At 38.8% G+C, this 12,830-nt stretch overlaps 1 protein-coding gene across 3 annotated transcripts in view; it reads left to right on the forward strand.

Annotated features, from left to right (window-relative positions):
* The window catches only part of LOC126354066 (ATP-dependent helicase brm-like), a 203,153-nt gene that overhangs the window by 71,160 nt on the left and 119,163 nt on the right, over positions 1-12,830 (forward strand). For all 3 annotated transcript variants that reach the window (XM_050003445.1, XM_050003454.1, XM_050003438.1), the window contains exon 11: positions 4,947-5,114. In XM_050003445.1, the coding sequence (XP_049859402.1) occupies positions 4,947-5,114 (168 nt within the window). The remainder of the gene's footprint in view (positions 1-4,946; positions 5,115-12,830) is intronic.

Here is a 12,830-nt window from a genome sequence, read left to right on the forward strand (position 1 = left end):
TCCCAAGTATCAACTTCGTGTCTGCATCTTGTTCGGCTTTGATGTTGCATGTGAATTTCTGTACATTATTTTCAATCACTTCCTGTTGTAAAATTTATCTTTTTTATTTTACTAAAGGTTGTGTCTCTTATAATAATTTTAAATGCAATACTCACAACAAAATGTAAGAAATTATGTTGCTATTCCCTGGCAAATACTGTATTTCAAATGTGAACTCATGTGATATGAGTGCCCTTATAGTTAAACAATTGTAGATCAACTTGCAATTTGTGAACAAAAACATACTTGATGATTGGTCATTATAACTGTATATTTGCATAAGATATATTACCAAATCGTCTCAAAGTACCATACAATAACTAGATTTTTCCTTTCCAAAATCATGCATTAGTGTTCTCATGCAGTCAGTGATCTATTGACACATACATCTGCATTTGTATTTATACTCTTCAAGCTGCCTTGTGAAGTGTGGCAAAATTTACTTGGTTTGTTACTATTATTTATTCACTTTCTTGTTCCATTCCAGTAGTTTCTGTAATTTGTAGAAGGCAAATGTCAGGATTTTTCCCTTACAAACGACATTCATATTTCTCCAATCTGTGCTGTTTTCTGTCTCTAATGACCTCCTTATCTGTGGGATGTTGAATCGTAAGATTTCTTTCTCCTTGCTTCATTCACAAATGATGTAAGGGAAAATGACTGTTGCTAAGCCTCTTTATGAGATCAAGTTGCTCTTATTTTACCTTCACTGTAATTTCACAAAAATTATGTGGGAGAAAGATGTGTGTTGCTTGCCTCTTTTGGAATACAAGCTTGTGATGGAAATCTCTCTTGTAGAGGCTATCACTGAAGTAAGATGATAATTTTTTTTGAGGTTCTCTCTTTTAATAGACAAACATGATGAAACAGACTGCTCGTCTTCGGATCCTGTATTTCCGCTCCGTTAATATTACCTCTTTTATGGGTAAGTTACATTTCGCTTGAATTTTTCTTACAACTAGTTTTATGTCATCATTCCTGTGTAGGTTGGCTGGATGTCTACTGCTTCATGTTTTACTGTTATTGCTGTTCCTAGTGATTTTTGCCAATAGAGCAACTAAACAATAATGGGTCTCTCTATTTATGCACAATACAACAATGTTGAACTTCAGCTAACCGTCCCTGCACCAAGCAGTGTTTGCGCAGCAATTGCCGGCATAGTGTAACTGAGGTGGAATAATGGGAACCAGCCTGCTTTTCCCGAGGCAGATGAAAAACTGCCTTAAAAACCATCCACAGGCTGGCCGGCACACCGGACCTCAACACTAATCCACCGCGCGAATTAGCGCTGGGGACCGGCACGCCTTCCTGTTCAGGAAGCAATGCATTACACTGCACTGGTAGCTGGGCAGGCTTATTTATGTATAGTGTGAACAGTAATGACCTTATAACACTCCCTTGGGGTTCTACACTTATATCTGACAATACCTGACCAACCTAATTTCTATCTGCTAAAAAGACCTCAGTCCAGCCACAAAGCTGGTCTGATAATACATAAGCTCATATGACATTCATAATGCAGGACTCTATTGAATGCCTCTGCCCTGAGGCCGATGACCCATAACTTACCATCTGGCTGCAGATCCTCACGATACATCAGGCTTGTTCCTCGCAGCTCCAACTTCACCCGCACACCATAGCGTCGCTCATCTCCCTCTGGAACACCTTTTCTCCAATCATCCACAAGTCACAGTGCCATTTGGGATCTGTGTGCAGCATATCCTGGGTTTTAACTGTCTGCCTCCCTTGTTACTGGAGAGGCCAAAGTGATTTTAGAATTGGTGTTCTACAGGAGAGATTGCACTCCTGCTTCTGTTTTTAATATGACATTTTGTGATATTTTATCTGAGCACCACAACCATGTAGCTGTTTTTACAGATGGGTCAAAACCGGAGGATTCTATTGGTTGCTCTGTTGTTTTCCCGGATTGTGTCCTCCAGTTCCGACTGCCTAAAGCCTTTAATGTCTTTGATACAGAATTATATGCGTTTTGTGGGCACTGAAGCAGATGAGATGTTCTTCAAGTGCTAAATTTCTTTTCTGTTCAGATTCGCTGAGTGGCCTTCACTCGCTGGAAAGTTTGCGCCCAGCAGATAAAGTAGTCTAGACTATGCCCTCCTCCAACTACGATGACTGGGAACGGAGGTGTCTTTGTGCTGCGTTCCAGGGCAAGTGGAAATTGCAGGCAACGAAAAGGCGGATCTAGCAGCCAAGGAGGTGTGTCTTGATCCACAGGTATTTCAGTGTGCCACCACACTGAACGCTATGACCTCACTATTGAGCTCCAGGGCCTTGTGTTGGTGGGAGGATGATTGTCTGGAAGTGATTGATAATACTCCATGTAGTAAAGCCCACAATTCGGTCGCAGCATACCTTCTTCCAGCCACGTCGATCGAACAGGCCCCTCCTCACTCATCTTCGCATAGGCCACAATCCTATGACACACGGCTTCTTGCTCCAGCAAGAGGACCCTCAAGTGTGCGGCACTTGTGGCATACAGATCACTGTGTGGCACATTTTATTGGATTGCATTTTATTTTCCAACCAGTGATCTGTGGCTGATTTGCTGACAGATCTTTAATCTGTTATAGGTAGTAAGCAAACAGTTGTGGTTAGGGTTTTAAAGTTTTGTGAATTGTCCTACATCTTTCCAAGATTTTAGGGCAAAGGTTTTAAAATATTCACAGTGTGACTGGCTCATCCGTATTTTACGTAAGTGGGCAGCCAATGACATTTTCATGTGCCTTCCTGTTAGCTCCTTTGTCAGTTTGCTTGTGATTTAGTCTCCTGTTTAGCATCTTTTATTCTTTCCCATTGTCTTAGCATGTATGATCACATTTTAATATTTTTTTCCACAGTTGTCTCTTTTAATGCATGTAATGTTGCTGATAACCTCACTGTTGAGTGCCCGTATGTACCACACACACACACACACACACACACACACACACACACACACACACACATTTATAGAACGCCTTTGAGAAGTTCAAAAATGTAGCAGCATCCTCAGCTCTCCTGTCTGCTGACTTCTGTATATGAGAAAACTGAACAAGATGAGTTTCATTGAAAAAAGTTTCTGTTTTCAGTTTGGTCATCAGCTTTTCATAATTGATACAACTCATCACCAGTATCATTTTTACTTCTACCGAGCGAACCCGGAATCCCCAAATCACTGAGGTAAAACATTTAATACAAAAAGGGCATCCCACCGTAGGTGTTACACAGGCATATTTTTATTTCCTAAATGGAAAGATATTTGTAAATGGAAGGGGGATCACTGCTGTCAGCTGCAATGGGACATTAAAGCAGAATCATTGGTGATGAGGAAAAATGTGTATCAGATCAGGATGCGAAGCCAGAATCCCCTGATCACTGGGCAGCTGCGGTAACCACTGCACCATCTAGGACACGGCGTTATTGCAACAGCACGGACTATCTCGGCATGCCTCACGGCTGATCCACACTCACACCGAGTACCCCCTATCCCGGTCCAGTACACATTTTCACTTGTCACCACTGATTCCGCTTAAAGTCCCACTGCAGCTGACAGCAGTGATCCCCCTTCCATTTACACATAGTGTTTCACAGCTGTGGAATCTGCCTGGTGTCTTATTTCGAAGAAACAGACACCACGCATTCATGTAAAGGAAAGGTATTCCCTTGTTACACATGGAACATCCTTCTTTAATAAATTTAATAATACTGTCTCAGTTAAAAAAGACACTGGACTTATATTTGGGAGGTTGACAGTTCAAATCCCTGTCCAGCCATCCAGATTTACATTTTCCGTGATTTCCCTAAGTCAGTTAAGTCAAATCCTGGGACGGTTTCTTTGAAAATGTTCAGCCAATTTCCTTTCCTGAACATTCCTTAATCTGATCTTGTGCTCCATTCCTAATGAATTTGATGTTGAGGGGATATTATACCCGAACATTCTTGAACAAACTATACCCCAGGCTTATGTTCTCAATTTACTGTGCCTGACACAACAGTTGATGTATATTTATTCATTTGACTCACTGACATCAGGCAGAAATGGCAGTCTTTACGTTGTAGTTGGTGGAACATTGTTATAGAGCTTTTATCTGTCACCTAGCATAATTATTTCTGTGTTTCTTTTTCCCCATTCTACATCATAGTGTATGAATGCTGTATCATCTAGTAGACCATATCTACAGCTCTATGCACAAACAGCAAAGAGTGCATATGTTCGATTTGACTGTTTATTATTATTATTATTATTATTGTTATTATTAATATTATTATTGCTACAATTATTATTAATATTTTTAAATTATCAGGTAATTGTTTACGGAGTACACAAAATGATATAGCTGTGTCAAAGCTGTTTTGGGACAATAGGCAAATGTAGAGAAGTGAATTGTGCGAAAACTGTAACATAATAAGACATTTGGTTTGAATATTCAGAGCTGGTGCAGTCATTGACTGACCATCTACATTTGTATTCTGTGTAACCTTTTACAAGTGGTTGTTAAATACATGCTCAAAAGTTGATGAGTTCAGATTTTGATTATGTTTCATACTATATTCTTCCATAACTTCAAGAAAAATGTATTGAGAGTTGTTCTACAGCACAATAATTGTTTCCTTCATCTAATTTTGTAACAGGCGAGTGGGTTCTCTGTCTCTCTTTATTCTCTTCTTCATCGAACATTAGCAGTCAGGAGAAGGAAGATTGATTATGCTTGAATTTATAAATTAGATTGCAATTTTGAATTATTAAATAACAAAGCATGGCACGTAGCTCTCTGCAGTTCATCATTAAATTATGGGAGTAGCTGTTATTTTTAATGTAACCAAGAGTCTTTTCCACTATGAAGCCAAATGATAGAAGGTGAGAAGTATTTTAGTCATATGTAATTTTCGTGTCCTAAATTTCTCAGGCAAGATTTTACGAGGAGAGTCAGCACCTGTAACCAGAAACCTGCTCTCGTGGCTGCAGGTTAACCCTGGATGGCAGGTAATTTACGATAGTGACCATGAAGATGAAGGAGGAGAAGATGGGGAGGATTACTCAGGGTCCAGCGATGAAGGAGATGAAGGACTAACTGGTAAGCTTTGATAGTGATTAGACTATTGCTATCTCTCCCCCCCCCCCCCCCCCCCCTCCATCTCTCCCTTCATCCCCCCATCCCCCCCCCCTCTCACTCTCTCTCTCTCACACACACACACACACACACACACACGTGTTGTGTGGGTGTGTGTGTGGGGGGTGGGGGGGGGGGGGTAAGCTATGGCATGAATTGATACTTGAAGTCTTAATTATGTCTGTTAAGCGTGCACTGTTTTTTTACCAGGATCTTGCAAAAGAAACTCCCCATCGCACTCCCTCAGATGTAGCGGTTAGTTAGCCTATTGGATACACTGGATAGCCCGTCAGAAACTAAACACAGATCAAGCATAAAAACAGGAAGGAGGTGTACTGAACTGTGGAAGAAAGAAGAAAAAAATAGACAGTGTGAACAGTTCATTATTATTATGTTCAATATCGAGCAATACTTATGGCCGTTGTGTCGTGGTTGTGGTGTTGGAGTGTGATGGTGGAGGGGATTCGGATTCAAATCTCACTCGGTCCCAACACTTCTCTCTCCCCCCCCCCCCCCCCCCCCCTCCACACACACACACACACACACACACACACACACACACACAAAATTATGAACTTTCCACTCAGTCATTGATGTTCGTTGTATTCAGATTTGTGTGTGTGTGTTGTGGTTTAATGTCAGTGTGCAACAGCGACTTGTAACAAAGGGACCTCCAGATGTATGTATCTCCTATTTGTTTTGCACAGGTACCACATGTTATGCCTTTTGCATTCCATTTTGAAAGTTTTGACTCTAGAATTTCCTTCGTTTGAACATAGTTCTCACCTGTTTATTTGTTGTTTTCATTTCTGTGAGAGGTCTATGCAGCACCTCACCTGCTGTCAATATTCATCACATTTACTTGCGACAGTAATATATTCTTACCACATGACTCATATTATGTGATGAATAGTGAGAGCCGGCGAGGTGCTGCATAGACCTCTCACAGAAATTAAAACAACAAATAAATGGGTGTGAAATTCTAGAGTCAAAACTTCCAAAATGAAATGCAAGAGGCTTAACATGTGGTATCTGTTTAGAGCAAATAAAGAGGTATGTATGTCTGGAGGTCTCTTCATTACACGCCACTGTTGCAAATTGACATTACGCCACAACACATACACAAATTTGAATACAGCGAACAGGCATGTCAACGATCAGACAGGAAGTTTGTAATTTTGTTAAGAAGAAAAAATAAGATCAAGTGAGATTTGAACCCAGGTCCGCCCCGTCATAGTCCGACACCATGACCACAGAACCCCAACTCAGTGGCGATAAATGTTGCTTGATATTGCACATATTAAGTCCGGACCGTACACTGTTTCTATTTTTCTTCTTTTTTCCATATTTCAGTATATCTTCTTCCTCTTTTCATGCTTGATCTGTGTTCGGTTTCTGTCAGGCTATCCAATGGGCCAGCTTGCCACTAAATCTGAGGGGTGTGCGATGGGAAGTTCCTTTGTTAGAATCACTAGTTGAAGTATTGATTTAATGATTACTGATAATTGGATGATTCCTCAAGGCTTTATTTTCAACAGAATTGAATTTAAATTCATGATATACATTTGCATCTATACTCTGCAAACCACCATGAGGTGTGTGGCTGAGGCTGTGTCCCATTGCACCAGTTATTATGGATTCTTCCTGTTCCATTTAGGTAACGAGCATGTAAGGAAAATTGTTCGAATGCCTCTTTGTGTGCAGAAATTATTCTAATCTTATCCTCATGACCTCTATTTGAGCGATACATAGGGGGTTGTAGTATATTCCTAGAATAATCATTTAAAGCCTACTCTTGAAACTTTGTTAATAGGCTTTCTCGGGATAGTTTATGTCTGTTCTTCTAGAGTCTTCCAGTTCAGTTCCCCAGTATCACTGTGACGCTCTCCCATGGATTAAACAAATGCATGACCATTCATACTGCCCTTCTCAGTAGTCATTCAATATCCCCTGTTAGTCCCATTTGGTACGCGTCCCATACACTTGAGCAATTCATATTCTTGAGGGGAAAAAAACCTTGTTTCACAAAGCACATAGCATCCAGCGCACATTGGTCTATTGATTATTCATATTATTTTGAAATGTATCCCTGTTGGTTTTTGAACACTTTTTAAGTTGATTTCTGAATGACTCATAAGTCGATTTTTGAATGTGTGCATAGTGTACATGATGTCTCCACCAGGGGAACCCCCATCAAATTTAGAAATAAACTTTCCTGCAGACTAAAGGGGGTGGGGCTATGCAAGCTGAGTGAAATAAAGCCAGTCGCTGTTTATGTGGTCAACTGGGTTTGTGAATGATCAGCGTTGTTATAATTACTAGCGAAATCCATAGATTCAGACTACCAGAGTGAAAATAGACTAACAGGAGTAACAAGTAAGAAAGATTATGTATTATCTTTTCGGTGTATCCAAGAAAATGAAATTTTGACAGAAAAGTTTTGGCCAGATTGCTATTCTAATAAGTGCCAATTGTACATACCCCATCTAGCAGCCTCTTAAGTTCTATTCTGGGAGTAGGGTGGAAAACATGCCTAACCAGAGAATAAACGTGTGATACCTAAACTGGTGATTGTGGAACGGTTAGTGAAGTCAACTGGAGAATAAGTTTTGACAGTGGCAGGAATAGTTACAGAATTAGTGATGACTGATGACAAGGTTGTTTGTTAGTACAAGGAAGGAGAAGAAATGGGGACATCACACAAATTATGGAAGACTATGACGATTCCAAATTTATATAAAAATTTTGTGCTACTACTTTCCGATCTCATGCTTGGGAAGCTGGAGCGTATGGATGAAATGTGAAACTATTTCCTAAAGATTTTTGCTTGTAGTAGGCATTTGATATTGGTACTTTGTGAATTATATTCTGTTGTGTTATAAAAATGACCATTTGTGCCAAAACAGTCTCGTTTATTTGGTGTTACAATTGCTGCAATATTAGACAGACCTATTTTTCGTTTTATGTAGCAGACAGTGACAAATAAATGTAATCAGATCGAGAAACCACACCAGTCTTGGGTACTATTTCTGTTAACAGCTTTTTCAGTGTTAGACTATGACATTTCATTTTTTCATGTAGCAAAACATTTGACGAACTCTGATGAGATAATAGATTCTTTCCCAGAAAGAAAAGCACGCCACGTAAAGCTGTAGCAAGATTAGAGAGAAAAAAAAAAATGCTTGGACTTAAGTATTGAAGAAACGTTTACTGTCTTGTTTCTCTCTTGTCTTTACTGGTCTTATGTATCCTGTTTTTAATTTTATGTCACACAAAACAGCAAGTTATTAGCTAATAGGCAATAAAGAGTGCAAGTTTTCTGCAAAGTACTTGTTCTCCTGGTTACAAATAATCCCATCCAGTATTAATAGTGAGGGGTGTTTAAAAAAAAAAAAAAATAGAAGATGGGCAGGATATCAAACTGGCTGACTGGGAGCAGGAGAGGCACCACAGGACATTTTAGTTTCCGCTCTCCTGCATATAGTTTGATGGCATCCGTTAAAAAATATTACACATTTGAATTCCACAGAGAGAAATACAGTGACCTGCGATGGAACAGGGCCGTGTGAAGAGGTGTGGCACTGCATTTTGGCACACTTAAGACCAAATAACATATCTTACATTCTCTTGAACAAATATGTTTTATGTACCAGGCTCTTCAGAAAGATGAGTACTACAAAGTGGACATATTTTTGAAAAGTCAGTTTTTAAAATTTTTGGCATCCTACCTCAAACGCTCGAGGGAGGGTAGGGCGCCACTATCTAGTATTGCCCTGGTTCAGAAATATCGTAGATCCGGGGCTGATACCCAGAGCAGACTGAGTTGTAGTGGGGAGGTGGGTAGTCTCCACGTGACCCATATTTATGTTTAGCGATTTTGCTGTTTCCTCTTCATTTATTGCTCTCACGTCAAATGAAAATAAAACAGATTTCTGGGGCCGTTAGGTGTCAAGTGAATCAAAATACATTCATATAATTATGGAAAGCTAAAATACATTATTAGTTTCAGATTTTATTTTATTTCCACATTTCTGACAGTCAAGCATTTATCACCATGCAGAACAATGAAGTTTTTTTGTCGGTTTGCTAAAGAAATTTGTCTTTTATTAATGTTTTCCACTGAGACAGTCAGTTTACTGAAAAATGTGTTTAATTCCATACTATTGGCTAGTTTCAACTATTTGCTGCATTTCAAGTGCACGTTTTCATCTTTGAGCATTAGGCGATAATAAAGAACCAAACATGAGATATTACAGTACTGGTATTCCAAGAAAATATACTTCCGAATGTGCTCATATGAATGTGCACTTTAAGCTTAATTATGCATTTTAGTATGGTCCACGAAATTCTGACTCCTGGAGTATGCTCTAATGTCTTGTTTCTTTTATGACATAATGTACGATCTTTTAATGTTTTACACACACAAACATATGGGCTTCCCAGTCATTGTAGCTGCGCTAGTGCAGTGACGCCTGTTATCTGACGCTCTCTGGCAACTGCTGAAAAGAACCTGTTTCTAACAGGTCGCAAAAAAATATTGCGAATGGTTGTTTGAAAAGCGTTACTTTCACAGTAAATTTCCTTTTATGCAAAATGAACTATGGGCGAGAAAGTATGATGAATTTCTTAAATCACAGAGTGTTTGACTCTCATTTAAAAATCAACTCTTTGAGGACAATCGTTTAGAAGAATTTCAAGCCCAGAAAATCAGACATTTATGTCGTTGTTAAAAATTTTACTGGCACATTTGTGTGATGTATCTTAAGGTATAACACACAAAAAAAGTCAACATTATATTTAAAAGCTTAGCTTCTCTTGCACCTTACTAAACTTTTGAGACAAATATTATATGTGGAAGCTATTCTCTTCTTGTGGCAACTCTTTGTTTATTAATTTAAACCATTAACTTTTCCTATTTGTGTGTTTGCACTACTTAATAGTGATATTGCTGTTGGCTGACTACATCACATGTACTATGCCCTGAATATCTGCTGTCATCAGCTGGCAAGATCATGTGACGTGAGGTATGACTGGGTTACAAATGCGCATCGCAAACTTGATTTCAATGCTTCAGAAAGGAACGTGTGGTGTTTGGTGGAATTCGAATTTATACTTTTGTAATACGAAAATATGCCTTGTACATGTTGGTGCACATCAAAGATCTTTCCATAACGTGTTTTATTTCCAGAGTTTTGTTCTCTAAAGTGCGGGAAATTCTACGCCGGTGTCTAAAACCTTAACCATTCAAAAGACTGATAAGTTTTACAGTTCCGAGGAAAAGTCACTGTCACTTAACATGTAAAAAGTGTATTTTCAGCCAGGAGAGAGTGTATTTTTAACCGGGAAATTTGGGGAAAAATCCAGGAATTTTGTTTCCTTGTCCACGTATACACCTTAAGGGGGGGGGGGGGGGGGGGAGTAACCACACTTTATTACGTCACGGGGAGTGATAAAAAGGGTAGAAAATGGGGATACGTGCTCTGATACCCTGTTAATTCAAAGAAGACACAAACGAGCACACAGACAAAATGAAAGTAAACGGCCTGTATATAATTGTAAGAAAGTAAAATTAAAAAATAAAATTACTTCTGCATAAAACTACTTGAACGGTCTCATTTGTTGGTTAACAAAATTTGATAAAATGGGAGACAAAATTGTAAACTCTTCTACCAGATACAATATCTTACATGGAAATTGAAAGACATAGTTTTTATTTACTTGTATAACTGCACAAACTGGTTTTATAATATTGGATGTTTGAGGTATTAAAATGATACGAGTCATTAAATCAGACATAAGTCTTGTGGATGATAATATATTTTGTCCGCAGTTTGCTTCCCTTTTAGCTGTTTCATCCTATGTGCTCTTAGTGAGAAAAAACAATTTTGCAAGAAACAAAACAGGAGACATAGTGATCTCACTCTAAAGGAAACTGCATGAGCTGAGAAGCTCAGATGTGAACATCTTCTCTGAAATCGTCATAACTTACCAGATTGGGCATGTGTAAAAAAAGAGGAGCAAAGTGCAGATAGAGAGATCAAAAATGCACGCACATGATTTAAAAATGTAACTTTTGCCAACACAAGCTGCACAGCAAGAACTTTTCACACAACCCATATCTACACATTAACATATTGCGGAAGGACTTAGTAATAATATGGACCCAAGAAGTAGATAACAATAAACTGAATGTGTAGTTTTGTTCTACACAGGCCATACCTGTCAATGACAAAAATCAAAACCAAACACAAAATGTCTGCTTTGTAAAACAATACAACAGTAGGACAAGAGTGATGTTTTTTTTAGTACAGTAAAATTTTCAGCCAGTGACACACTAGCTACACTACATAATGCCAATATATATGGTTTATTAGACAAAATGTTAATCACATAAATAGTGAAAATTAAGTCAAGCAATGGAAAATCCAGAATGGAATATAACAGTATTATGAAACGGAAAGTTGCCACTCACTGCTGAGTCGCAGGTAAGCCCAACAAAAAGACTGTCACAAATAAGCTTTTGGCCAGCATGGCCTTTGTCAGAAATAGGTGACAGACACACACAGGCGTGCGAGCGTGTGGACACACACGCGCGCACACACACACACACACATACACACACACACACACACACACACACAATCTCTTGCAAATGCAACTCACACATCTGACTGCAGTCTCTGACAACTGAAGCCACACTGTGCCTTCAGTTGCCAGGGACTGCAGTCAGGTATGTGTGAGTTGCGTTTGCGTGAATGTGTGTTTGTCTTTCGTCAATTTTTGATGATGGCCTTGTTATCCGATAGCTTATTTGTGACAGTCTTTCTGTTGCGCCTATCTGTGACTCAGAATCTCCTCTAAATGGTGAATGGCAACTTTTCCTAATATTGTGAAAAATGAAGTGTTTATCATCAGAGATGATGACATCATTATTAACAATGACCTTGTATTATGTTTTAGTGAACACCATACAAGAGATGTTGTTGAAATGGTGCAGTTGGACGGTTACTATCTAGCAGCACAATGAAACAGAACTGTCTTGGAGAAAGATGGTGTTGCATTTATGCAAAAAATAACTTGCTATTTAGAGCATTAGATTTAAAAAGCCTCTGTACAGAGCAACATATTGAAATCTGTGGAGTAGAGTTTAATATAAATGATTTGTCAGTTGTAGTGTTAGCAATTTATAGAGATTCTACAGGGAACGAAGATGTATTCATGAGGTCGCTAGATACTCGTTTGTTCCTAATGTCCTCAAAATCCTAGAATTCAATAATTTCAGACGATTTTTAATGTCAATTTCCTTAATGAGAGCATTAATAAAGTGGATTTCGAATATCGAACTGAGGTTTTTTTTTAACCTAATGACAGTAGTAGTGTTTCCGACAAATGTGAGTGATAACTGTCAAAGTCTGATTGATAAGATCAAGAGTCAACAGCGTCAGTGTATGCCCAGTTGTTAATGACCTTTCTGAATATGATGGTCAACTACTTACACTCACTGACATCTGTTAATGCAACGGTTCTTTATATTCTTGGAATCCTTTTAGGAAATAAATGATGTGGGCCTTAAAAATTTCAACTACAGCCTGCAAGAAATAGAGTGGAGTCCAGTTTTCAGTGAAACAGGTTTAAGTAAAAAGTGTAACATGTTTTAAAATGAATTTGTGATGCTCTTAA

The sequence above is a fragment of the Schistocerca gregaria genome, chromosome 1 (genome assembly GCF_023897955.1).
Source record: "Schistocerca gregaria isolate iqSchGreg1 chromosome 1, iqSchGreg1.2, whole genome shotgun sequence".
Lineage (NCBI taxonomy): Eukaryota > Metazoa > Arthropoda > Insecta > Orthoptera > Acrididae > Schistocerca > Schistocerca gregaria.